A 24,888-nucleotide genomic window follows, 5' to 3' on the forward strand; every position below is an offset into this window, starting at 1 on the left:
TTATTATTAAATTACATTTTGTGGTAATTATGCCACAAATACTGTTTGCTAGAGCTTAACTTGTATTGAACCCATAATTTGGCCAGGTCTCTATACCAGGGCTCTGGCGAGTGGCATTAATGCGTTTACACGTGAGAGTGTGTATCAGAGCAACAAAGCTTTAAAATAAGCCTTAGTAAATTGGTTAGCAATTAAAGCGTTTCAGTTTACATGAATCTCATAACTGCATAATTGGTTGAGGATTTGCGTTGTGTATCTGTGTCCATTGCTCAGAAAGCTGGATTTAGATGCACACATACACTCTTTTTCTCATTTCCCATTCGAGAGCTCATTGCATCTCCCTCCCCCTTCCACTCTCAAACCTCCCCTCGCCAGTGCTGTGTTGTGATTGGACGGGTGCTGACAGTTTCCACAGAAGCTTCTAGAATAGCTTTCATCAAAAGGCCCTGACTGCAGTCATTTTTCACGGCCCTGGGGCAAAAGTGTGAAAGACAGAATATGAAGGTACTGCCAGTGTAATCAAGAGAAATTAGCCATGCGCTTAGGAGTCCATATGCTTCCTGTAACACGTTCATAATCGGTTATTACAATGGGACGATTCAGATGCAAGAAAAGTGGAGGAGGATGGGGAAACTGTAGCGATTGGTCGGCCCAGCTCGTGGGAGGCAGGCTGAGCTGGACTTAATCAGGGATTGGTGTCTCTGATTCCAGTTTAGCACTGCGACTGCGCCACTGGAGAACGTCTGTACTGCAAACATGGCATGAAAGAGAGCGAGGGGCCACGACTGGGGGGAGGGACGTGCGGGTGAGGGAGAGAGAAAGGGAGAAATTGAAAGGACATGTTCACGCTAGCTCAGGATTCATGTTTTCTTGTAGTGTTAGGGCCGTGTCACATTGGGCCTCTCCACTGCGTAATCTATAGTGTATGTGAGCCTCTTTTTCAGCCAATAGGAATGAAGCAGTGGATTCTGGAGGGTGTAGTTCACCGGAGTGATTTAAAAAACGTCTTGGGTAACAATTACACATACTAGCAAGCTAAATATAACTTTACACAAATTACGTTAGGTGTTGCATCTAACTTGCTGGTTGCATCTGTTGTATTCCCATAGTTACTGCTTTAAAAAAAAGTTTTTTTTTATTAAAGTAACTTTAAGATCCTCAACCCAAGCACATGCTCTACACTTCACCACAATGGTAATCACCTAAAAACAGTATCCCCTTTTCTCATCTTGCTTAAAATGCATAAAATAGCATTTTATTTACTAAATTTACTTTCCCTCTCCAGTCCCTTGCAAAGCATGGTAGGTTGTGGAAATCCTGTTCCCAGTTCTTACGATGCTATATTAACACAACTAAAATCATTCATATATTGTAGTCCCAAATTGTTGAAGTAAATTGGTTGAACATGATAAAATGATGGAATCTTGAAAATATTTATGTTTTAAGTAAACAAGCAGCAAAAATCATTTCAATCATCAAATTCAGTGTATTTTCAGTCTTTTGTTTGGTGAACGATTAACACCAAAAGTAGACAACAGTGTAACCTATTGAACAGACCGTGCCAAGTGATGAACACATCATTGAATCAGTCTCGCTATCCTCTCAAACGACTTGTTTTTTTTTTAGTGTACATGAATGTTTTGCAGTCATTTTGCAATTTTTCTGTTACTAATGTATAAATAATGACTATATATCAGTAGCTGTATGTATACCATCATTTGATTTATGTTATTCGTAAAGCTGTATCAGATGAGTAGGTCATTCCTTTTTAAAGTCATTAACTACACAGTCTTGTACCTTTGTCTGTTTTCCTTATTTTTATAAACTTACACTTTCACATACTTCAAAGCAAAGATTGTAATGTTGTAATTAAATTTTGAAGTGGCTTGGTTTGATTCATAGCTTAGACCTCTTTATTGACATTTTATACAGAGAAAACAAGCGTTCACTGTTGTGTTTTATTACAAGCCAGCAATTTGTATTTACCATTTGCAGAGCTGTTTTTTGAAGTTTTGTGGTCTGTTCGATGAGGGCCTCCTGTGAATAATTTCAGTGCATCAGTGTAGACCTATCTTTTGTATGCATTTTGATATTTCTCACACTGTCACTCTGCCTAAAAATTCTGAAGCTACTAAAATCAATAAAAGCCTAGAAACACAAGTAGTATATTTAAAGTATTTTTTCTGCTCCACCACCAGACGGTGGTTTATCCCCCAGCAGAATAAGCATCTCCCCCGTCTGCATTGTGTAAGTCCGGTACTCATTCACGCAGATGTTTGCGCTCCCTCTGCTTCATCTTTGCCTCTGCCTCAGGCGGAGATCTGCCTGGATCAGGCTCTCTGATGGCTAATTGTGTAACCGTTTCTACCTCCTCCACAACACGGATACGAAAAAGATAAACGACACTTTCGTTTCCTTTCATCTCCCTCCCCGAGAGCCCCTGTGTGTCTAGACTGGCTGTGATGGGTAGAGACAGGCGAACCGACATCCGCGATGGTCTCGCACTCGCTCATCCCTCCCGAATCCTCTCATAGCTGTCCCTCTAAAGACACTTCCTGTTTGCTTTCATTATGGCATGTGCTAAAATTAACTTTATCCTTCCCTCTCCCCCTTCTCTCTCTTTCTCTCATTCTTTCATCTCTGTGTCCACAGTGCCAGACTCTGCCAAGCCCAGCCCCACCCCCCCTCCCCCCCCCAACCCGTCTGTGTCCTCAGCCAGCAGCAGCACTGGTGGCAATGGCAAGCGCGCACCCTCCAGCAACCAACAGCAGCAGCCGGCAGCCCCTCGCTACCCGCCCCGAGAGGTGCCCCCTCGTTTCCGTCAACACGAACACAAGCAGCTACTGAAGCGAGGCCAACCTCTGCCCGCCGGAAGTACGGATCTTGTGCAGCCAGTGTCTGCCAACCCTACGTCTCAGCTCTTCTCCTGCCAGACCCACCCAGGTCAGCCTCGCCTCCATGATGTACACAGGGCGGCCTGCTGAGTCAGGGTGCAGCCAAGAAAACACTTAACGCCCATAGTTGGTGATCATGTGATCTGTTTTGTCGTTTTGTTATGTAATATTGCAGGAAGGTAGAACAGCTGGTTGTGGCTGGGGGTGTTTGGATGCTGGTTTGTACAGGCTATCAGCCCCTTCTCATGCAGCATTAAGTGTGATACGATAATGTAAAGTTTATTTCTTGTGTTCTTCTTTTATTTGCTGGGGTCGGCAACCTACTTTTTTTTCCTTGTTCAAGAAGCTGAATATATGTTTCAATCTGATATATGTTACAATAGGGAAGAAAAGTTGGTCGCAGTTTCTGGTTCATGCTGACTTTAAATGTGTTTATTTTCTTTGGCATTTTATTTTTATAAATGATTAATGCCCTTGCATTTGCATGCTACCTTTTGTATTACTTCCACTTTGTTGCTTTTTGCTTACTATCTTGTATAGACTAAATGCTATTTATATGCATATAAAACTGAATAGAGTTTTTCTGAATAGAGAATTTTTTTTTTTAATTAATTGCTCTTCATGTACCCAAAAATAAATCCAAAAACCGAATCAGAATGGTATTGAAATTGTGAATTGGAATTTGAATCGTATTGGGAAATCTGTATCTAATTTAGCCCTAATAATGAGATTTTAATAAAAAAAATTTAACTTGTAAGTTTTAAAAAGTTTTTAAAAATTGTCACAAGAACCATTTCTTCCTCCATTCCACTGTCCTGCGTCAAGCTGTGTTGTAAGGGGCCTTTCATACAGAACACGTTTTTGCATATAAAAAAAAAATGAGAGGCATTTTTTTTGTAAAGTTGAACTTATTTAAACTTGAGTGCAGTGCATTTTTAGAACAGCATGTCAAGACGCAGAGCACGTCGAATACATCAATCTCACATATGTTTACATAGAAAAACAATGGAAAAGTAGCACAGTGGAATGAAAAATTACTTGTGTGAACATCCCCTTATGAGTGTGGCACAATAGATGTGGTTCAGTAGGTAGTAAATGGCTTAATTTGTTCATCACACAAACAAGGTCTTGTTGAAATCTTCTGTTGACATTTAATCAGGGTCGTTTTGTAATATAGTGTTGTTTGAGCTTATTCATGTGTGCTTGTGCAGTAGGTAGTTGTGGATGCTGTTTTTTTTTTTTTTTTCACCAACCCGTCCGTGCCCTCAGCCAGCAGCAGCACTGGTGGCAATGGCAAGCGCGCACCCTCCGGCAACCAACAGCAGCAGCCGGCAGCCCCTCGCTACCCGCCCCGAGAGGTGCCCCCTCGTTTCCGTCAACACGAACACAAGCAGCTACTGAAGCGAGGCCAACCTCTGCCCGCCGGAAGTACGGATCTTGTGCAGCCAGTGTCTGCCAACCCTACGTCTCAGCTCTTCTCCTGCCAGACCCACCCAGGTCAGCCTCTCCTCCATGATGTACACAGGGCAGCCTGCTAAGTCAGGGTGCAGTACAGAAAACACTTAACGCCCATAGTTGGTGATCATGTGATCTGTTTTGTCGTTTTGTTATGTAATATTGCAGGAAGGTAGAACAGCTGGTTGTGGCTGGGGGTGTTTGGATGCTGGTTTGTACAGGCTATCAGCCCCTTCTCATGCAGCATTAAGTGTGATACGATAATGTAAAGTTTATTTCTTGTGTTCTTCTTTTATTTGCTGGGGTCGGCAACCTACTTTTTTTTTCCTTGTTCAAGAAGCTGAATATATGTTTCAATCTGATATATGTTACAATAGGGAAGAAAAGTTGGTCGCAGTTTCTGGTTCATGCTGACTTTAAATGTGTTTATTTTCTTTGGCATTTTATTTTTATAAATGATTAATGCCCTTGCATTTGCATGCTACCTTTTGTATTACTTCCACTTTGTTGCTTTTTGCTTACTATCTTGTATAGACTAAATGCTATTTATATGCATATAAAACTGAATAGAGTTTTTCTGAATAGAGAATTTTTTTTTTTAATTAATTGCTCTTCATGTACCCAAAAATAAATCCAAAAACCGAATCAGAATGGTATTGAAATTGTGAATTGGAATTTGAATCGTATTGGGAAATCTGTATCTAATTTAGCCCTAATAATGAGATTTTAATAAAAAAAATTTAACTTGTAAGTTTTAAAAAGTTTTTAAAAATTGTCACAAGAACCATTTCTTCCTCCATTCCACTGTCCTGCGTCAAGCTGTGTTGTAAGGGGCCTTTCATACAGAACACGTTTTTGCATATAAAAAAAAAATGAGAGGCATTTTTTTTGTAAAGTTGAACTTATTTAAACTTGAGTGCAGTGCATTTTTAGAACAGCATGTCAAGACGCAGAGCACGTCGAATACATCAATCTCACATATGTTTACATAGAAAAACAATGGAAAAGTAGCACAGTGGAATGAAAAATTACTTGTGTGAACATCCCCTTATGAGTGTGGCACAATAGATGTGGTTCAGTAGGTAGTAAATGGCTTAATTTGTTCATCACACAAACAAGGTCTTGTTGAAATCTTCTGTTGACATTTAATCAGGGTCGTTTTGTAATATAGTGTTGTTTGAGCTTATTCATGTGTGCTTGTGCAGTAGGTAGTTGTGGATGCTGTTTTTTTTTTTTTTTTCTCTTTTTTTGCAGGCGAAGAAAGCTAGATGGAGAGAAACGGTCTTGCTGAGTTGTGCTTTGCTACTTCCTGTGTTTGGAGGCATGTGGGTGTGCCAAGAGTGTTGCAGTTTGTACGTGGACTTGGCAGTCTTCTGCTGTGTGTCTGTGGCTTCTCAATTGCAGTGGCAGAGCGAAAGAATGAGTTTGAGAGGAAAAGGGAGAGATGGCAGACGATCAGCTTTGTGGGCAGGGGTGATTCACAGTTTACAGTAAATGGGCGTGACAGAAGGAGTCTCCTTTGATTGGCATGGCACATAAATGGGCTGAATCGTGGACTTTTCTTATCTCCTCCCAGAGTATTGATTGGCTCTTATTTGTGGTCTGAAGGAATCATGTGTTCTTCTCAGCTCTGGAGTCCTAGTTAGTAGCAAGACCAAAGCCCTGTCCCAATTTCTAGCGAACTGTCTTCCTGGATCATATTTTTAGGAATCATAGGCACATTCAGATTAAGGATCCGCACTCGCTGGATCTTCTTAATAAATTACAGTTTCTTTTTATTTTGCATCTGAGCAATCGACAATCAGACGTTTCGGCAACAAGCCTTCTTCGGTGAATCATACAATAGCACTTCCCAGAAGAATAAAAAAAAAAAGAGAAGTCCAATAATCACCAGGTGGAGAATCACATAACAGGTGCTACTTATCATGAACTCAATCAACCAATCAATCAAGTAAATTAAAGACGAACAATAAAAGAATAGTTACAAAGCAATCAACACATCAAAATTCACCAAACAAATTTACAGAAAACATTAGGGCTGGGTAAAAAATATTGATATCTCGATATTAATCGATTCTCATTTTTACGGAATGATATCGATTCTTAAATCCCAAGAATCAATTAGTCTAGCCTGTTTTCAGTTAATGGAGGGAACATTGAAGGGCACTTCCCATCCAATATATCACAATAAGCATTGTGCTTTGGTACTTTTAATATGAAACAAAGTCTCAGATTTCAAATGTTGTCCATTGTACATCCGAAGGTAAGTTAAAAGAAGGAGTACAACTTAACAATCCGTATCATGTCTCATGTAATCGCTCAATCAGTGTTTCAGCCGTGCAAATACGTCAATATAACGTCTTGTAAACAATGTCACATAACGTCACTAGTGTTGTCAAAAGACCCGGTACTTCGATACCAAGTCGGTACTTAAAAAATGAAAACGTTACGGTACCAGGTTTTTTAAGTACCGGTGGTACCGAGTACCCGGTCAACCCGGTTCTTGATGCGCTATCCGAAAGGTGCGCAGATGCGCTCTCTTCATAAAAGCACTGAGACATGGCGATGTGAGGAAGCACATCAAACTAACAAAACACTTCAAAGACAGACACCCGGATCAAATGAAAGAGTTCAAGCAAGCAGCTAAGTTTCATTTTAATTTTTAATATTTGTGCTTCCCATGCATTGATTTATTTGTGGCAGCCCGCCACAATATCAAAACTCACAGCCACAAATAGATTTTCCAAAAGGCTTTGCCTTCCTTGAATAAACATGAGCACTGCACGTGTCAAAGTCGAAACCCGGTGCGGGTGTTTTTATATCACTGTATTTCTGAAGGACACCGACTCATTTTCATTTCATCTTGCTTGTAATGCCGGAACAGTTTGTGAGCGCAGCGCTTATTTGATTGCAGCCGTTACCGGGGAAACCTCTATCTCTCCCCCTCTACAAGCGCCTCCTGCTGGTAGAGAATGAATTTGCATATATATGTAGCCACAAATAGAGTGCAAGTGTGTGGGAAACACCGCTTCTGTTATGAATATTATTCAATATTTTAATTTGAATGTCGGATTGAAATGAACGCTGTTATTAGAGTAGTTAATCATTAGCATAAGCGCGGCTAACGCTAGTATAATGAGCTTTAGAATGAAGTTTCTTTATTAACTATTTAATGCTCCTATAACTTTTATTAGGAGAAAAAAAGGAGTACATGATGATATTTACTATTTTTACACACCAGAGGCTATTAAATGAATTGTGAATCTAAAATGTGTGTGTTAGAGATTGTACAAATGGTTAACATTGTGTCATATCAGTCAGAAAAGCAGTTCTGGGCTTTTTTTTTTTTTTAGCTAATAAACTTCATTAAGTGTAATTTTAACAAATCAGTCAATTTTCACCTTCAGTATTATAGTAATGTAGTACCAACTGACTGTCATGTATATGTTACAGCATTAGTTGAGATATTTTTTTTTCCTTGAGAAAATTTGGCATGTACTGTACCTGATATATATCCAAAATAATCGATATTGAATCGAATCGAATCGAATCGCAAGCTTGTGAATGAGAATCGAATCGAATTGTGAAATTTGTGTCAAAACCCAGCCCTAGAAAACACTAATGTGAATGAAAGTGGACGAGCTGACACATCAGGCCGAAAGCCATTCATAAGTCAGTATCGCCGCCCACTATTACTAAACAATAAATAACAATAAAAAACTCACTTCCTCTTAAAGAAAACAAGAAAGATCAAAATCTTCATTAAGACCCAAGGGAGACATGCTTTTTAATCGATACACCCGATAAGCTTCTCGTTGTAAAAGTTTTTTCCTCTGTTACCACCTCTTCTAGAAAGTATTACTTTTTTGATAGCTGTATAAATGAAATCCTTAATATCATAATTATAGGCATGAAAATGTCTTGCAATTGGTGATTTCACATCACATCTCCTGATCGCAGATTTATGTTCACTGCTACAAATTTTTAAAGGCGACTAGTTTTTCCGATGTAAACAAGTGGACACTGACATTTTAACATGGAAATCACATTTGATGTGGAACAGGTAATTAATGATGTAATAAAGAATGTTTTTCCAGAATGTACATCACTAAATTGATTCGTTTTAATTATCGATGAGCAAGTGTCACAATTCCTACAGGGGAAACAACCTTTTATAAATGTTTTAGTCTAGTTAGTGTATATATATAAATCATATTTTACCAGTATATTTGCTATATTATTGGATCTTTTATGAATAAACAAAGGAAAATCTTTAAAAATATCGCCTAAAGAGGGATCAATCGAGAGGATATTACAATATTTTTTATGATTTTCTTGATTTGATAAGACTGTTAAAAGTTAACACACATTTGACTAAAAAAGATTTCCTTTGTTTTCCATGAGCTTGATTTAATAATTGTTGTCTATTTAAAACTTTAGCTTTATTGTATGCCAACTGAAGCCAAACGTGTGGATATCCACACATTTAAACTTGCTAAACACTATACGAGATTGTTCCTCAAGACTTTCCTCCGAGTCACAGATTCTACGTAATAGTTAGTTTTTAATTTTTTGTGGTCCTTCACCATTAACACATCCAAAAAATGAATAGTGCTTTGGTCTCGCTCTGTCGAAAAGATGCCAATCTGGAATTAAGAAAATTACCAAATTCCACCAACTCAATATAAACGTAACCATAATTTCACATTTCCCAAAAAAGGATTATTATGGTAAACAAAATCTGCCTCAAACTTCCCCATAAACAAATTTGCATAGTTTGGAGCTAATGGAGTACCCATGGCAGTTCCATGTGTTTGTAAGTAAAAATCATTATCAAACATAATGTAATTCTTTGTCAAAACAAACATAATCATCTCAGTGATAAATTCAACTGGTTTATCAGAATTATCAGCATTTCTGAAAAAAGTTAGGGATAGATGTATATAAAGAGGAGACGTCTAGTGTTACCAACCAGTCCTTTTCTTCAATTTGTATTGATTGTGTTTTAACCCCAAAATCCGTTGTATCTTTGTTTTTTACATAAGTCTGCAGATGATAATCAATAGACCGGGAAACCTTTTCATTTAATGAACCAATACTTGAAGTGATTGGTCTGTAAAGGAGGATTTTTACTGTTTTTGTGGATTTTTGGAAGGGCGTATAGTACAGGTATAACTGGATGATCATAAATGTGAATTAACCATTTCCCCCCCAGCGCTCTATTCAATAACATATCCAATTCAACCTTATAATTTGATGTTGGGTTAAACAATAATCTTTAGTAACAATTCTCATCATCCAACATTTCCTTCACTTTTATCCTTTACATTTTTTTTTATCCTGTATCACTATACCTCCTCCTTTATCTGCTTTTTGAACAACAATAGAATCATGAGTTCAGTGAGTTCCTGAAATGCCAATCGTAAATTTTTACTAATATTATCCCTAAGACATACAGTATTATCTCCATTCAATAATTCCTCCACTTCGTTTTCAACCAATCTACAAAAAGCATTCACAGAGGAATGAGAAGTTGGAGTAATGAGAAGTTGGAGTAAATGTACTTTTTGGTTTCAAAGCCCTGTAGAGAGTCTGAGTTTGGGCCGAAAATGATGGTCCAACAAAAAAAGACTTTAATTTAATCTGTCTCATAAATTTAAACAATTCCACTTTTACCAAAAAGGTGTTTGTTACAGAAAAAGGAATAAAGGAAAGACCTTTTTTCAGTACACTTACTTGATCATCAGACAATTGTTTTTTAGATAAATTAAATATAACATTGTCCTTTTTGGTATCTCCCGTCTCGGTGTTGATGAAACCAGTGGAATTTACCTGCCGTGTTTTCCGCCCTCTCGAGCCTCTCGTTGGTTTCCTCTTCTCATTTTCGAATGTTCTGATGTTCGAATTGGCTCCAAAAAAAGGTTTTTTTAGATCCAGAGGCAGCACTGGAAAAGGTGGCGACAGAAGACATGGATGAATTCTATTCGTTAGATTCATAGGCACTCAGTGAAGATTCTTCTTTGTAGTGAAGCAAAATCATACAATCTTAATCAGTGTAGTCTGATTCCGAACGAAGGACTCTTATGGGCTCTTTTTAAGTGAATAAAAATAATACAGTGCAACTAGTGTATTCCAGTCCCTGAATGATTGACCCCATAAGACCGTTCTTTTTAGTGAATCAAAACAGTTCAGTGTGACTAGTTTAGTCCAATTCCTTTTGAGTCCGTTCTTTTTATTGAATCAAACACTTACAACTGTGAGACTTAAATCAGTATAGTTACAGTCTGGTTGTTCACAGCAGTGTGACAGTTTTGTCAATAATATTTTATGAAAATAATTGAATAAATTGACTACTTTTTTCTTTGTTTAGTATTCTTTTTTAATAAATAACCTCATGAAAGTCTAAAGTCATTAAAAAGTCTGTATATAAACACTTTTTGCATTTATTTTTTATTTTTTGATTGATGTAATTTCCTCATTATTTGGCAATGCAGTGGTATTTCTTTTTCTCAAATAATTCTTCTTCGAAAAACTGACAGCTGATAATGGAGCCGTTAATTAAGTGGAAATGTTGAGCATAATTGTAACTTGAACAGGAATCTTTAAAATCCTTGTGATTCTCACCCATAAGGGTTAGGGAGCAATAATCGTAGCGTAGCTTAGCAAGCATTATTATTCATGATGGCTTATTTATGTTTAGACAGCATTGCATGTATGGCAGTCCCAAAATACATTGTGATGGTTTTTAAAAATCTACATACATTTGCATTTATTTTCATGCTTCCTTCTCTCTGTCTCTGTCTCTCTCCTGGTTGAGTTTGCTTTTGGGTATGTTTTGAGCCGGCACGTGCACTGAGCTGTGGTTCCGCTGGATGTTACTTAACGCACATTGTGAGCCCAACAAGTAATAAGAGCTCCCAGCTTTCTGTGTGAGTGTGTGTTTTTACAGGAAGCCACTGGAATGCAGCCGAATGGCCCACAGCTCTGCTTTAAGCCAGCAGCAGCAACAGCACAGAGGCTGTATTCATTTAGCTCGTCTCTTTTGCTCCCCCCATCTTTCCTACAGTCATCACATGGATATCTAATGTATAACAGCCCAAGGGACAGAAACACTTTGCCTCCTATCTTCAGAACCTGTAGGAGACAATGCTTTTTTTTTACTTTTGCGTGGCCTGAAGCCCCATGTCCATGTGTCTGTGTATATATCGGATTACAACTTAAATTAATGATGATGTGTGTTATTTTCTATGTGCCATTCTGTGTCATTCTTCTATGTAAAAATTCTAGAGAGAATTCTAGAACAGCTATACTTACTATACTGTTCAAAAAATTGGGGTCAGTAAGAATTTTTATAAAAAGTAACATGTTTATTTTGCAAGGATACATTAAATTGATCAAAAGTGATAGTAAAAACATTTATAATGTTACAGATGTTTGTTTTTTTTCAAATAAATGCTGTTCTTTTGATCCTGAAAAAAAAAGTTTTCCACAAAAACTTTAGGCAGCACAACAGTTTTCAACATTAACAAGAAATAATAAGAAATGTTTCTTATGCACCAAATCAGAATTTTAGAATAGTTCTTAGATGATTATTATTAGAATGTCAAAACAAAATTATTATTTTTTGATTGGTTACAATCAAAGTCAATTAAGGCAAGTCAATTTTCTTAGTGGCCACATTTATTAGCACAAACACGTAAGTTTCAAGCCATGCAAGTGCATGTTCTATCTACTTGAATGGAGAATGACCAGAATCTACTCTGTCAAAATTGGAAATTTCAGTAACATAATTCAGATCAATAAACAGGGTGGACAGGGCAGGGCAGACCATTTATCAGCTCTGACCAATAATTGAACGCAGTGCAAGCAAACTGGTCCAAGCTCAGAACAGGTTTACTTGGGAACCAATGTTGATCTTGCGACTCTTTTACTGCATAGCGCTGCAAAATCCAGTGAAAAGCGTTTGAATTCACCACAGAATGAATGGTTGCTGCGAGATTTAGTGAGAAGCATTCAAATTCTGCACAGAATTCTCTGTTATAAACAGATCAAACAGCGCTGACATAGAAAACCAGAAGTAGTTACGCTAACTATAACTATGGTGTTGTGGCATTCATTTCAGGGTTTGTACAACCTTTTGAGAGAGAAATTCAAGCACTTTTCAATGACTTTCAAGTATTTCACTCAACTAAAGCATTTTAAATCTCTAAAAATTATCCAGTTTAAATGTAATTTTTAATGGGATGACCAAAATATACTCTGTGGTAAACAAACACTTGTTTACTTGCTTACATCACATTACCAATATTACCAGTAAATGGCAGCAGAGGAGCACTTATAGGGCCCTATGAAATCGGTTTTATTTTTCCCCAAATTCAGTTTTTTCCATTAAAATTTTTCTGGATTCCATTTTTTTCCCCGTTTTAATTTTTCTGGACTTTTTTTTTTTTTTTTTTTTTTGGTTAAATGGTTAAATTCCATTTTATCAATCAAAAATGTGTCTAATGTCTAATTAAAATCATGAAACTTATACAATTTAACATCAATTTATTAAAAGTTTAACAAAAATTACATGTTTAGGGCCCTATGAAATGTTTTATTCTTTCTCTTTACCTTCTTTTCTATTGTTACCAAATTCTGTTTATGCATGTCTAATGAAATATTGTTAGTTTCTTTTCCCTCAGAAATTCTGTGCGTTGTATTTAAATTTTTCTGGTTATCAAATGAAGGCCTAAAACATTCATTTAATTAATCTTTTAACCAAATAAATATTCAACAAACTTTATTTTTTGGCAAACAAAGGGGATTTACTATTAACATTTAAAACATGAAAGAAATATTATGTAATTATTCCTTAAAAAATCATTTTTAATAATTTTAGTAATAGTATTAGTAGTAGAGGTATGTACATTCTACTGAACAACAGTAACAGGCTATTTCAAGCACAATAATGTCTTCAAGTTAAACCGATCTTTTATTTTGACGGGTTGCCGTGAATACCTTTTAAATTTCTGTGTGCATATATGACAATAGTTTCTCTCAAATGAAATGGTCAAATGCTCATGGACCGACTCTGAGCAGTTCTAGAAATGACTTCAATTTGCGACTGAATCAGATAAAGCAAGTAAAGGGCGCTCCTTTTATAATCATTGTAGATTATGGTCAGTTCAGTATAATACTATAGAATAATGGTACATTTAATAAGATTAGAATATATACATTTTAGAATATATACATTGTATGCTTCCAAACTTAAGCTCAGTGCTTTACTGTCAAATGTGCATTACCAAGAAATAAACGTGTAATATTATTAGTAACTGCACTTATTAATGCAAAGCAATAGTAATTTTATGATTCAATTCTTTATTTTTATTACCCCCACAGACTGATTTCTTTCACTCATAAAGGTAGCAGTGGAGCATCTCACTGTTATATAGTCTCGTATCACATCATTTCTGTCCTAGTGGTCTGATTCATCAGACAGCAATTTGCATCAACAGTATTCAGTGTCTTTCAGTCCAGGGCAGTGCTCAGTATGCCGGATTGGAGTATTAGAGGATTAAGGGGCGTCCTTTCAAACAGCTAGTCAGCATATCTGAATACAGCAGTCTCCAGTCGTTATTTTGCAGTAGCGTTTGTTGATGCTAGAGGCACATAAATTACACAGTTCACCTTTAAGGTCAAGTGTATTTGTTTCTGTATGTTGTTTTGAGGTTTACATTGCTTAGTATGGCCGGCTGCTCTGTGGAGTGCATTACAACTTACAGGCCTGCTGTTGCAGGAGAATTATCAGCTCATTATGGGCTTATTTGCCTCAGTGAGTCCTGTGTTCTCTTCCCCCAAGCTGCCAAACAGACCTGAGCACTGGCACTTTTCCCAGCCACAAAAACTTTAGCTCTTTCTCTTTTCCTGTCTCACCCACACACACTTACATGCATCCTATCAATGCCAATATATTTGTGACCAGGAAGTAAAGTTGACCGGGCTGAGAGAGCCCAGCTCAGGGAATACTAATGAGGACTTACACAAGTACAATGGTGAGAAGCCTCTCTTCTTTCCCAAAGTAAGAGCTGAAAAAAGATTCTGGCAGACTATTTTGCTTCAAGCCAAAATAGCTAACTTTCAGTTTCTTTGGTTTACAGAGGACACACATACAGGCACTGAGACTCAGAAAATAGGATTTGTCAACAAACTATAACAATAACCTACTCTATTTATGTGAGTTTTTTTTTTTTTTTGACCTGGACTTGATTAGTAGAGTTCTTGATGTCATGCCTGTGTTAGTTCTGCTATCATCTGTTGTAGTCGCCCCCTGCTGTCCGGTGCTGGTGGTCACCCAGTGACTGCCTATTCCTGATGTCACATCCTAACGTGAATGAATGGGAGCGTGGTGTAGTACATCAAGACTCATGGTTGTTGCATAAGACCCTCATGCATGTTGGCCCCTCCCTGCATTCTCCCACCAAGCGTCTTTGCAACTGACAAATAGCAACGTCAGCAAAGCCCCCTGTTCTTCACCCCACAGTACCACTGCTGTTTATTTGTATGTGCATGTTTATATTGAGTGAAAATTGAATAATAGTGCAGATTACATTTATAGTATAGCATGAATAGAGTAGTTTTAGGGTGAATTATTATTGGGTGAATTATTACATATGCACTCTTGATGTGTTCAGTTCAATTCAAGATTAGCACAGTTAATACACTTCAATGTATAGATCTGCACCTCTTTCACTTTAGGCACAACTTTTAATTGTATATTTCTCACAAGATTTAAAAATAACAATGGGAGACCTCTAATCAAAGTAACAAATGGCATCCTCTTTGTTTTAAAGGATGTTCTTCAATGTTGCCAAGCATGCTCTGCATGTTCTGAGCCGGTGTTGCTGTGTCTTTGGATGTTTGTAGTGCTCAATTTTCATTGGGCAGAAATTGGTCCAGCATTTATCTGAACTAATTTGTCTCCAACAAGGGATGGTAAACTCCTTTGTGCTGCCTGTAAAGTACTCTGACACTCTGACTCTTCGTAAGAGTTACTACAGAAAGACACAAACAAAACCGACCAATAACTGTTTAAGTAGTGAAACCCAAAGCCAGCATTTAGATTTACTTGTTTGGGGTTTTCATAAAAGGGACATTTGCAGGCAAGGGAATAATCAATAATGAGGCTTTGATTACATCATTGCATATTTGGCTGAAAAAAGCTGGCTTTGGATTGGAGAATAATAAGAGTCTGTTCTCTTTGGACTTTGGTGTATTGTGTGTATGGGAGGCGCTGGGATCATTTGTAAACAATGCCTTCCTTGATGCCAAGAGCTAGTGTGCTTTTGTAAGTGTTCATCTCCCCTTGGCCACCTGCCCGCCTCCATGTGAGCCTCATTTGGTTTGTTTATACTGTGTCCCATTCAGCCATTGAAGTGTTGTTTTCCTCTAAACTTGGGACCGCACCTCTGGTATGCAGAGCTACAACTTCACACACCCACTGTACTTTTAATATTACAAGAAAATTGTATACTTAAAATCAGCCAGTATGACAGGGAGCTGTGTGTGTGTTTCTGTGTATACACAGTCCTTGCAGTGCAGCCTATGCTCTCAGGCAGGCTTGCTTTTGTGCATCTATTCAGCTCGCTCTATTGTGAGCAGCGGTGCTAATTGCAGCCTGAATGGTCTCGGCTAAATGTTTTGTGACAGTTTGAAAGCATGAAAGAGAAGAGTGGCACACAAGAAAAGGAATCCCTCTTTTTGGATTTGTTTTTCCTGTCTCCTAATGGCACAACAGAATGCTCTTGGCTTTAACCTTCAACTCCCATGCAACCCTGTTTCCCCTCCCTCACTAGAGAGGCTCCTCTCCAAATCAGGAATAGAGGTAGATATAAATAACGCCCGGGTGAGGGAACAGATCGGATCCTGCCGAAGCCGTGTGGGATGAACGGGGCGGTCGCTCGCGTACTGAGCTACAGCTCCTTGGCAGCATTTCAAATATGAGCCTCAGAAGCATCGCGAGCAGCAGACATATTGTAACAGGGAATGGCCAGTGCTCTGCACGCAGCCTAGTGCTTCTCTCAGGATGGTCGGGCGACATCTCTCTTCAGGTACTTTTCCACTTCTCTGCGACCCCACCCCCACCAACCTCATAGTACGATCCTCCACGCACTGATAACAGGCTTTTCCTTTGCTTTGCTCTCTGCTGCACTGCTGCTGTTTGATCTGGAAGTGTAGCATTCGTGTAACTGCAAACAAAACGCAAATCCCTAAAGCTATTGCATTGCTTGTTAGAGATTAATGCAGGGCAGAAGTTTGCTATGCTCATCTGATAAGCTTTCTTCAGCGAGACACTAAGATATTGATGGCAGCGCTAAGCTTTTTGGCTTCAGTTCAGATTTGATAAAATGGCGTCCTTTACTACGCAGTGACTGTACAGAAGGACAGCGTTTGTGTTGGAAACACACCATCCTCTCTTTCATAGACTCCCTCCTTTTTTTCTTATCTTTAGTTGAAAGTGCCTTTTTTTTTTTTTTTGCGCGTGGTTGGTGACAAAAAGACTGGTGTGCACGAGCACTGCCGCTTTGCTCAGATCTGACAGACTGAGCCGTGTCTGCGCATGTAAAGCCACACAAAAACAACAACAACAGAGTTGAGCGAGTGCCAGGAGGCTGGGCAGCATTTGCCAACTAATTAACACAACAGGATCCTGGTATCCATATGTAGGCATTTGCACTGTTTTCAGTGTTTTTATCAATGTGTCATATTTAGAATAAACATATTTCTTTGAAAGCAAAGTCTGCTGTTGTAATCTGTCAGTCCAGCAGAGGGAGATGGTTGTGGTTGGGAGAACCAAGGCTTTGCGGTTACAGCAGTGAAAAACAATGACTCCAGGCTAGCAATAATATGTGAACCAACACATGCAGTTATTGGTGCATTTTTATTATATTATACATTTTTAATTATATAAGTTATGACCATAGCTACCGTGCTGATGTAATGCACAATTTTTCTTAAAGCAAGCCAAGAAAAAAATTGTTTTGATCGATATAGCCAGATGTTGCAGTAAATTGTCATTTATATGGAAAAAAAAATTTTTTCAAGTGAAATGTAAATCTGAGAACTTTGCATTTGTAAATATTTCTATAGATTTAATTCCATATCAGTGTTTTAATATTTTCTTAAATACCAAAACTTTTTGTAATCTAAAATCTCTTGCAATATCGTTTACTGCATTTGTGTATTTTATCATAAGTATAAAAACTAAATTGTTTTGAGTAATTATCTGAATGAATGAATGAATGAAATTTAATATAGTTTACAGGCAAGGTATTTCAATTATTTATTTTTCTTTCTCTCTTCCTTCCTGTAGAGCTGCCCCCACAGAGTGGCCTGGCAGCCCAGTATGAGAATACATCCCACAATCGCAGTGCCACTACAGCCTCTACCAATAGCTGCAGCAGCTGGGATCCACTGATTATTGACGAGTGCGATACGGAGGCGTGGCCTTCCATTTCATGCAAAGAAAGCCACGCCCCTGCAGGATGCCCCTTGGACACTGAAAGTATCAGTGACATCAGCAGCATGAGCATGGCCACAGGAGCTGGCCAGCAAGGCCATTTCTCCACCAATCACCCCAGCAAAGCCAATGCCAGCCACTCAGGAGGTCTACTCTCTAGTCAGGGTGGGGCCAGCAGAGGCTGGGGCTCTGGCCCATCTCCTGCCAGTGGAGGAGAAGGGAAGAATGAAGTCTCCAGCCCATCAGTGGGGGCCAGGGGTTGGGGCTCCTCCAACTTTAACTTGAACTTAAACCCCAACGCCAACCCCTCTGCTTGGCCAGTTCTAGGACATGAAGGGACTGGCATAGGTGGCGGCAGCTCTGGAGGAAGCAACCCTCCTCCTCCTAATATCTGTAGCCCACCGGGCACTCTGCCCAGTCAGGGCCCTAGCAGCAGTGGCAGTATAGGTGGTGCCAATGGAAATTCTGCAGGTAATGGTGGCAGTGGCAATGGCAGCACCACATGGGGTAGCATTGTGCCCAGTGACTCCTCAGAGCCACACTCCACCCCATCCACGAATGTGTCTTTCAGCTCCGAACCGCAGAACCTTAACACTGATGGACCAAATCACACTAAGCAAGAGCCCAGAAGCCCTGGCCACAGCCTGTCTAACTGGGGGGTTGGCCCTGCAGGCATGGGCTCATTTGTTCAAAATCCAGGAGGAGCCTCACAGGTCAATGGGGATGAAGAACCTGTTTGGGGTAATGGAGATGCCAAGTCTGGTAGTGGCTCAAAAGACTCAGGGAGCAGCTGGGGACAAGGAGGGGCCTCAGGCACTTCTGGCTGGGGACAAGCTGCCTCAACTGGAGACTGGGGTAAGCAGTCCAACAGTGAGCCCAAAGGATGGGATTCTTCAAGCTCTCCCACCCAAGAGCAGCAGCTCAATTCTTGGGTCCGTGGGGCCAAAGCCCCAGCCAGTGAGGGAAGCAGTGACAGCATGGAATGCCATCCTCGTAGGAGGGTCTGTTCATCAAGAGATGAGGCTTCCCCTATTCTGCCTGCCCAGGATATGGACTCTCGGGTTCTGTGTAACACAGGCTGGGGACAAACACCAGTGCGTCAGCACACTGCTTGGGAGACCAAAGAAGCTGCACGCTCCAACTGTAAGAATGACATTGGAACTGAATCCTGGGGCTCATCCTCAAATGCAGTCAATGTAGGACCAACACCAACATCTGGCAGTGCCAACCCCAACTCTGGCACTACATCCAGACCAGACTCTGGGGGCAAGAATGAGGGCCCATGCCCCAGTACTGGAGCTGGACCTAGATGGGGCACAGCCATGCCGTCACCCCAGGCTAGCTCTGGTTGGGCAGATCCTACCAGCAACAAGAAACCTTCCAGTGGTCCTGGAAGTTGGGGCAGTACCCAAGCTGGAGGTCCAGGTGGCAACCTGCAGAAAAGTGGTCAGACTTGGGGCTCAGAGGAGAAGTCTCCTACCTGGGAAGACAGTCATGCTAAAGCCAAACCACAGGCCTGGCCTGAGGGGCCCAACCCTTCTCGTGGATGGAGCAATGGACCTGGTGGAGAAAGCGGGTCTGGAGGAGAATGGGGTGAACCTGGAGATGGAAAGAAAAATGGTCCCTCCAGCTCGACCTGGAATGGAGAAGGTACTGGCTGGAATGAGGGCTCCAGAGGATGGGGCAAGCCTGCCCCGGGCGTAGGAGGAAACTGGGGAGATGCACAACACCCCAGTATGCCATCACAAGGATGGAATAACAAGCCTCAGGAGGGCACCAATGGCAATAGTGGCAGTGGAAGCATGGGCTCTTGGGGAGCTCCTAGCTCTGTAAAGCAGAGTGGCTCTGGATGGGGAGGAGGAAATGGTGGAGGTGTTAAACCTGACAATACTGGAGAGCCCACTGGATGGGATGAGCCCTCTCCACACTCCATCCGCCGTAAAATGGAGATTGATGACGGTACCTCAGCTTGGGGTGACCCAAGCAGTTACAAGAAGACAGTCAGTCTCTGGGACAGGAATAACCCTGGGATGCAAAGCAAACCAGGACCTGGCAATGCCAACAATGTACCCAACAACCATCATCATCATCATCCCCACCATAACCAGCCTCCCATGCAGACCCACAGTCATGGAGGGTCAAATTCAAACAATAATCAAATTTCTCCTGATAACACTGGCCCACATCCAACAGGGCCACCTCACAATAGAACAACCCTCATGAATCCAGGTAAGACCTTTACCTGGTTAAAATGTATCACTCTATGTTTCTTTGATAATTTTGCCATACAAGTGAAGAAAAAAACTAACTGTTCATGATAAGAGAGAGAACATGCTAGGAGAAAAAAAAATGTTCAGGTAAATCAGTCAACAGAATAGTGTTTACATTCTGTCTACCAGTGTAGTTCAGGATAGCATTTGAGCCAGGAGGAAGTGTGTAATTAGAGTTGGGTCGCCATCTGTGGGGAGTATCACTAGGCCTCAGCAGGATACTTGGAACAAACCCGACGCCCTCTGCTGTTTGTGTGTAGCTTTGCACTCCCTCTGCCAAAGCTGTATTTAACATGGCATCCTCAGATCTCCCTTGTGCCAAGAACTAAACAGACATTTAATATTGCAGCTTAATATTCAATTTTATGACAGAGGAGCCTACAGTTACATTTGTTTTTAAAAAGAAATAAACAAATAAAAGTTTTAATTAGAATAAATGTCTCAAAAAAACTGTGAAATTCATGTTAATTTTTGTAATTCAAATTTTTATGCGAATAATATAATTTATAGAGGGAAAAATACAAAATATCTAGCTTTTGGACAAGACTGTATATACTACACGGTGCCAGCCTCAAGAGAATTTAGTATATGGTTTATGATACAGTGAAAACTAAAGGTGCACTTGTCCTGAGTTTTGCCGTATTTCTTTGCAGGATGGGGCGAGATGACAAATGTCCATTCAAAACCTGAACCCTTATGGGGAGAGCCAGCCACCCCTGCAGCAAGTCTGGACAATGGCACTTCAGCATGGGGTAAACCCCCAAGTGGCTGGGGTGATAATGGCCCTGAGGTCTATGGTCGAGGCAACGGACCTCCTGGATCTGCCCCCTGCAAACCTGGTTAGTTTTATGAATGTACATTTATTTATTAATTTTAATAAATGTAATTTTAGTTGCTTTAAATGATTTTATGTGATTAAAAAAAAAATCAGGTCAGGTGATGGATATCAGAGCTTTGAAGTGTGTAACAACAGGGCCCCCTGTTGTTGTAAATAATGCACTACAGGATTATATATGTTTTGGTATCTCAGTAAGGACAAATTAGTTATTTCTATTGTTTGTAAACATAACCAGTAGCAAATGTTAATCTGTGCTTCTACTGTGGACACATTCAATAATCTGTCTTTTTGTTCCTCCAGGCCCCAAATCTATGCAAGATGGCTGGGGTGGTGGAGAGGACATGGGCCTGTCTGCAGGGCAGTGGGAGCAGGATGAGGGTGACATGTGGAATAACACTGCATCTCAAGAGAGCAACTCCTCCTGCAGCTCCTGGGGTAACCCACCCAAAAAGGGCCCACCAAAGGTAAAAAAAAAAACCTACATAAGTTGAATGTAGGTGTCATTACATGCTGCAAATACAGCTCATCTGTTTTTCTTTAAAGGGAAAAGTCCCAAACAAACAGGATGATACTTGGATAATGAATCGTCTTATCAAGCAGCTGACTGACATGGGCTTCCCTGTGAGTACTGCTTATCTTTCATAAAATAGCATTTCTCACTCTGTATATTTGACTGTTGTCCCTGGGTTTATTTAGCGATACTGACTGGCTAATTGTGCATTATCCTTATAGTTTTAAAAATATCCAGTTGCAAATGTATTAAATTATTAAAATTAATATTTGTAATAAGTATTAATGCAAATGGTTTATACAGTATATGGTGTTTACAGTGTGTTTGTGTTTGCCTTTGCAGAGAGACCCTGCAGAAGAGGCTCTCAAGAGCAACAACATGAACTTGGATCAGGCCATGAGTAGGTGTTATATCTGCAAAATTTGATCAGAGCTTCTTTGCTAGAATATTGTATTCAAATATAATTTGTGTGGTAGGTGCCCTGTTGGAGAAGAAGACCGAACTAGATAAACGGGGGATGGGAATCTCTGACTATAACAACGGCCTAGTCAATAAACCAATGGGCTGCAGGCCTTCAGTCATCTCCAAAGAATCCTCCTCAGATCGTCCCCCCTTCTTGGACAAGGTATGTGCTTTTCACAATTAAAAATCAGCACATTGTAATTATTGCATCTAGAAGACTTCACATTGTGCTGGATTTTGTTTGTCTTAGCTATTTATTTATTTTGTCATTTGCTCATTAGGATGCTGGGCTAGCAGATGATGCCCAAACCTCACCGTTTATGCCTTCTCCGAGCCTGAAGCTCCCATTGGGTAGTGCTGCACTCCCTGGCCAGAGCCTTGGAGTTGCAATGCAAAACTTGAACAACAGACAGGTGGGTCTGTGAGGATCTATGTGTATTTTGTATTTCAGCATTGTGTTAATCATCGTCCACCTGGCTGCCAAGATACTGAAATCTTTATTGCCCGATGTTAAACCGATTTAGAATGAGTTGTTTTGTGTGTTTGTGTAGATGCAGAGTGGAGTGTTTGGTAGTAGCGGAGCAGCACAAGCCCGGGCCCTGCAGCAGCAGCCTCCTCCCCAGCCGTCAGTGCCACCTCTCAACTCGTCCCAGCCTAGTCTACGTGCTCAAGTGCCTCAGTTTTTCAGCCCTCAGGTGTGCAAACAGACATAGATGCATGTAGTTTAGCACCTTATCGTGACACTGACTTCATTTGGTGACGCATAGTTTTTCACCACTTGAGTATATGTGGAAATGATGAAATCATGCTGAATTCTGACCGTTTTGTTCACTGACAGGTTCAAGCACAGCTTTTACAGTTTGCAGCAAAAAACATTGGTCTCAACCCTGCACTTTTAACCTCACCAATAAACCCTCAGCATATGACCCTGTTGAACCAACTTTATCAGCTGCAACTGGTAAGTGCCAGTCTTTCGACATCTTATTGATCTGTAATTAAAGAATGTTTTTTTTATTGGTCAGAAAGCTTAAATTTCACTCCTAATTTCTCATTGTAATGAAAGCTTGTCATTCTGATCTTGCAGGCGTACCAGCGTTTACAAATTCAGCAGCAGATGTTGCAGGCACAGCGCAGTGTTTCTGGCCCCATCCGACAGCAAGAGCAGCAAGTGAGCGGTTCCTTCCCACAGCTAGTGTCACCCCGATACCATTAAAATCTCACAACCTTCAATACTGATTTGTTTGTTTTTAAATTCTAATGTGACTTTTAAATCTCAAACTTCTATAAAGGTGATCTGTGTTCACAAGCATGTCTTCTCACAGGTTGCACGTACAATCAATAACATGCAGCAACAGATCCAGCAGCACCAGCGGCAGCTGGCTCAGGCTCTGCTGATGAAACAACAGCAGCAGCAGCCACCCACCTCACACCCGGGCCTGCATCCCAGCGCAGGCAAATCAGCTCTGGACACATTTCCAGCCCACCCCCAGGCCTCCAGTCTCTCTGTTTCCGACCTTCAGACCAAAGAGCCGCAGTCTTCTCCAAACTCCTTTTCACCATACCCTATTTGTGAGTTACCAGCACTCTCTGTTATTGTATTCTTTCTGTTCAGACTAGTGACGATCCAAATATTCTTCTATACACTGTTCCCACAGTCCTAGTAAACCTGGAATTGCCACAGAATTTTGAAAGTCTTGAAAAAAGTCATGTACATTTCTATAGTGAATATATTTTTTTCTAGTCCACTCTAAAATGTATAATCAGCTAGATATTGCTCTTTTGTGCAGTTAGGTTGATTTGCATGGCATAGTGATTCTCAATTTGTCAGCAAATCTTTTCTTTTCAATGAGTCAGTCAAACTGGTTCACAAATTGACCCAAAAGATTCATTGGTAAATATGTCTAAATCATAATGATTTTTAAAAGCCCTTATTCAGTAACAAATGATTTGAAAAGTCATGGGAATTTTTGGGAAGCTATTTTCTCTCTCAATCTAGTTCTCCCTAAATTCAACCTCGCTGATTCTTGCATGTGTGCTTCTCTGCAGCTGGATTGAACCCTAACATGAATGTAAACTGCATGGAAGTGGGTGGCCTGTCCATTAAGGACTCTCCTCAGCCTCAGTCACGCCTGTCACAGTGGACACACCCAAACTCCATGGAGAACCTCTCTGGCAGCTCCTCTCCAATGGAGCCCAACTTCAGCAAGCATGGTACACATCATTATTATAGATATCAGTATGCATATTGTGAATATGTGGTAGTGTTAATTTCGTTAACGAAAACTATGACGAAAAATGTTCGTCAACAAGGTTTTTTCCCCTGACGAAAACGAGACGATGACAAGACGATAATTAGGTCATTAAAGGTGCAATATGTAAGATTTTTTAATTAAAATATTCAAAAACCACTAGAACAGTGTTATATATTTTGCTGACTTGTGTACTTACATTATCCCAAATGTTTCGAAGAATGTTTAAATCCAGAGAAATAAGCAATTTTAACTAGTGACACGGACCGTGTCATTGTGTCGCCTGCCAATGAGGTCATAACCCCTCGATTTCCGGTTTTGTCGGACCTTTTTGAGTCTGAAATAAAGATATCATTCATTCATTCATTCATATCTAGTATGATAAAACAGCGCTGCTTTACACCACATACGCACGATCAGAAGGAGCGGAAGCGCTAAATTGTGGCATAATAAAAGCTCAGCTGCTTTCGAGCCGTGTGTCACTCTCGTCTCTTATTAGCAATTTCTTCAGCAGCCTCGTTTCGCTTCGACGGCTTTCCGCCTCACTCTGCTTCATACTACGATGTTAATAAATCTTTAATACATTAGCTCATCCATGGACATGATTTCTGCCCGAGTCCCGTCGAATTGCATCGGCTGTGGGGATGAAGACCACAACTCCCATGATTCCACACCCAGTCACGGCGTCATCTAACTACGCCTTTGTTT

General features: G+C 40.1%; 1 protein-coding gene across 3 annotated transcripts in view; it reads left to right on the top strand.

Annotated features, from left to right (window-relative positions):
• Positions 1-24,888, top strand: part of LOC107753100 (trinucleotide repeat-containing gene 6C protein-like) — a 75,087-nt gene that overhangs the window by 30,867 nt on the left and 19,332 nt on the right. For 2 of the 3 annotated variants that reach the window (XM_016569216.1, XM_016569208.1), the window contains exons 4-16: positions 2,653-2,943; positions 17,704-20,079; positions 20,774-20,959; positions 21,259-21,422; positions 21,502-21,579; positions 21,812-21,869; positions 21,946-22,094; positions 22,213-22,344; positions 22,483-22,626; positions 22,770-22,889; positions 23,016-23,099; positions 23,254-23,500; positions 23,978-24,142. In XM_016569216.1, coding sequence (XP_016424702.1) covers positions 2,653-2,943; positions 17,704-20,079; positions 20,774-20,959; positions 21,259-21,422; positions 21,502-21,579; positions 21,812-21,869; positions 21,946-22,094; positions 22,213-22,344; positions 22,483-22,626; positions 22,770-22,889; positions 23,016-23,099; positions 23,254-23,500; positions 23,978-24,142 — 4,194 coding nt within the window. Of the gene's footprint in view, positions 1-2,652; positions 2,944-16,246; positions 16,442-17,703; positions 20,080-20,773; positions 20,960-21,258; positions 21,423-21,501; positions 21,580-21,811; positions 21,870-21,945; positions 22,095-22,212; positions 22,345-22,482; positions 22,627-22,769; positions 22,890-23,015; positions 23,100-23,253; positions 23,501-23,977; positions 24,143-24,888 lie in introns of those variants that run through there. The other variant, XM_016569224.1, reaches the window with a different exon arrangement.

This window comes from Sinocyclocheilus rhinocerous, unplaced genomic scaffold (genome assembly GCF_001515625.1).
Source record: "Sinocyclocheilus rhinocerous isolate Xijiao unplaced genomic scaffold, SAMN03320098_v1.1 scaffold191, whole genome shotgun sequence".
Taxonomy (NCBI): Eukaryota; Metazoa; Chordata; class Actinopteri; order Cypriniformes; family Cyprinidae; genus Sinocyclocheilus; species Sinocyclocheilus rhinocerous.